Here is a 1,479-nt window from a genome sequence, read left to right as displayed (position 1 = left end):
CCAAGTGGACAAGTGGACATGGGTCCCAATGAAATCATCAAGCTGATGTCACACTGAATTTCAACCTGACCTGGCCGCCATGCCCACGAGTCGTTTTGACTCACGTGTATCAACTACTACTCAATTACTCAATTTTGGGTCCCATTATACAATTCACTTTTGATGTGGCACACCAATGTTCATGTAATTCTACCCTCTTTCTATCTTTATCATAGTTTTAATTTTATAACTTTGTCAGTGCTATATATATATATATATATATTTTTAAAAGACTTGTCAACTTTCCCTCCTTTGTCCCTATTTAAAGGCCTAAACCTTTCCAAATGTTGTAATATGACCAAATACAATACCACTCCACTCAAAGCCCTCTAGTGTGTGTTCAAACTGCAAACATATCAAAGTTTTTCAAACCAAAAGAATTCAATTCAATTCAGCATGGATTCTTCATTCTATCAAAACCCATATCCTGAATTTTCCTCTTCTTCTTCATTCAACTCATCAGAATCTTTGTCATGCAATAATTACATGCCCAATTTTGAAAATCAGTACCTTCCTTTCAATGAAAATGACACCCAAGAAATGCTTCTTTATGGTGTCTTAGCTGAAGTCACTAAAGACTCATCCGAAACCGCATCTTCAGTTCATGTCAAAGATCATGAGGAGGTGAATTCAAGAGCCAATGAAGGAGGGGAGCCCATGAAGGAAGAGATTTCCTATAGAGGGGTTCGAAGGCGGCCTTGGGGGAAATATGCGGCGGAGATAAGGGATTCTACAAGGAATGGTGTTAGAGTTTGGATAGGAACTTTTGACACTGCTGAGGCTGCAGCTTTGGCTTATGATCAAGCTGCATTTGCAATGAGGGGATCAATGGCTGTTCTCAATTTCCCTGAAGAGATGGTCAAAGAGTCACTCAAAAAGATGAATTATGGCCATGAGGAGGGTTGCTCACCAGTTTTGGAATTAAAAAAGAGGCACTCTTTGAAGAAGAAATCAAAGAGCAAGAAGAAGAAAGAAGAAGAGATCAACTCAGGGTTGGAAAATATGGTGGTATTTGAGGATTTAGGGGCAGACTATTTGGAAGAGCTTTTGAATATTTCTGAAAGTGCTAGTCCTGAATGAATCATGGTCATCATGACTCATGACTCATGGCCAGCACCAAAATTAGTTATCTCTGTTAATTTTTCAGATAAAAATTGACCACTTTCTTGGATATCTTTAATTGTTTGTATCTTTTTGTAAAATTTTTCTGATAATGGAGGATTCGACTTTCAATTTACTACTTGGGACATTTGATTTTGAGTCAACGTGGACAAAGGGACGGCAATTGTACTAATTGGTCACCTTAACTGTTGTGACAGATATAAATCCATTTGTAATAATTAATATATTATATGTTCTGTCACACTCTTTCTTTTATAACTCATAGAACTTTCCAAACTTTCTTTATGCCAGTAGTTAGCCAGAATCAGATTTCCACAA

At 37.3% G+C, this 1,479-nt stretch overlaps 1 protein-coding gene across 1 annotated transcript; it reads left to right on the top strand.

Moving 5' to 3' along the window:
* Nucleotides 1–294: 294 nt before the first annotated feature.
* LOC112003251 (ethylene-response factor C3) lies at nucleotides 295–1,276 on the top strand. Its single transcript, XM_024035441.2, has one exon. The coding sequence runs from the start codon at nucleotides 436–438 to the stop codon at nucleotides 1,117–1,119; it is 684 nt and encodes a 227-aa protein (XP_023891209.1). The 5' UTR covers nucleotides 295–435; the 3' UTR covers nucleotides 1,120–1,276.
* Nucleotides 1,277–1,479: the final 203 nt, after the last annotated feature.

This window comes from Quercus suber, unplaced genomic scaffold (genome assembly GCF_002906115.3).
Source record: "Quercus suber isolate HL8 unplaced genomic scaffold, Cork oak 2.0 scaffold_82, whole genome shotgun sequence".
Lineage (NCBI taxonomy): Eukaryota > Viridiplantae > Streptophyta > Magnoliopsida > Fagales > Fagaceae > Quercus > Quercus suber.
The sequence above is the reverse complement of the archived record's forward strand: the minus strand, read 5'-3'. Positions and strand labels throughout refer to the sequence as shown.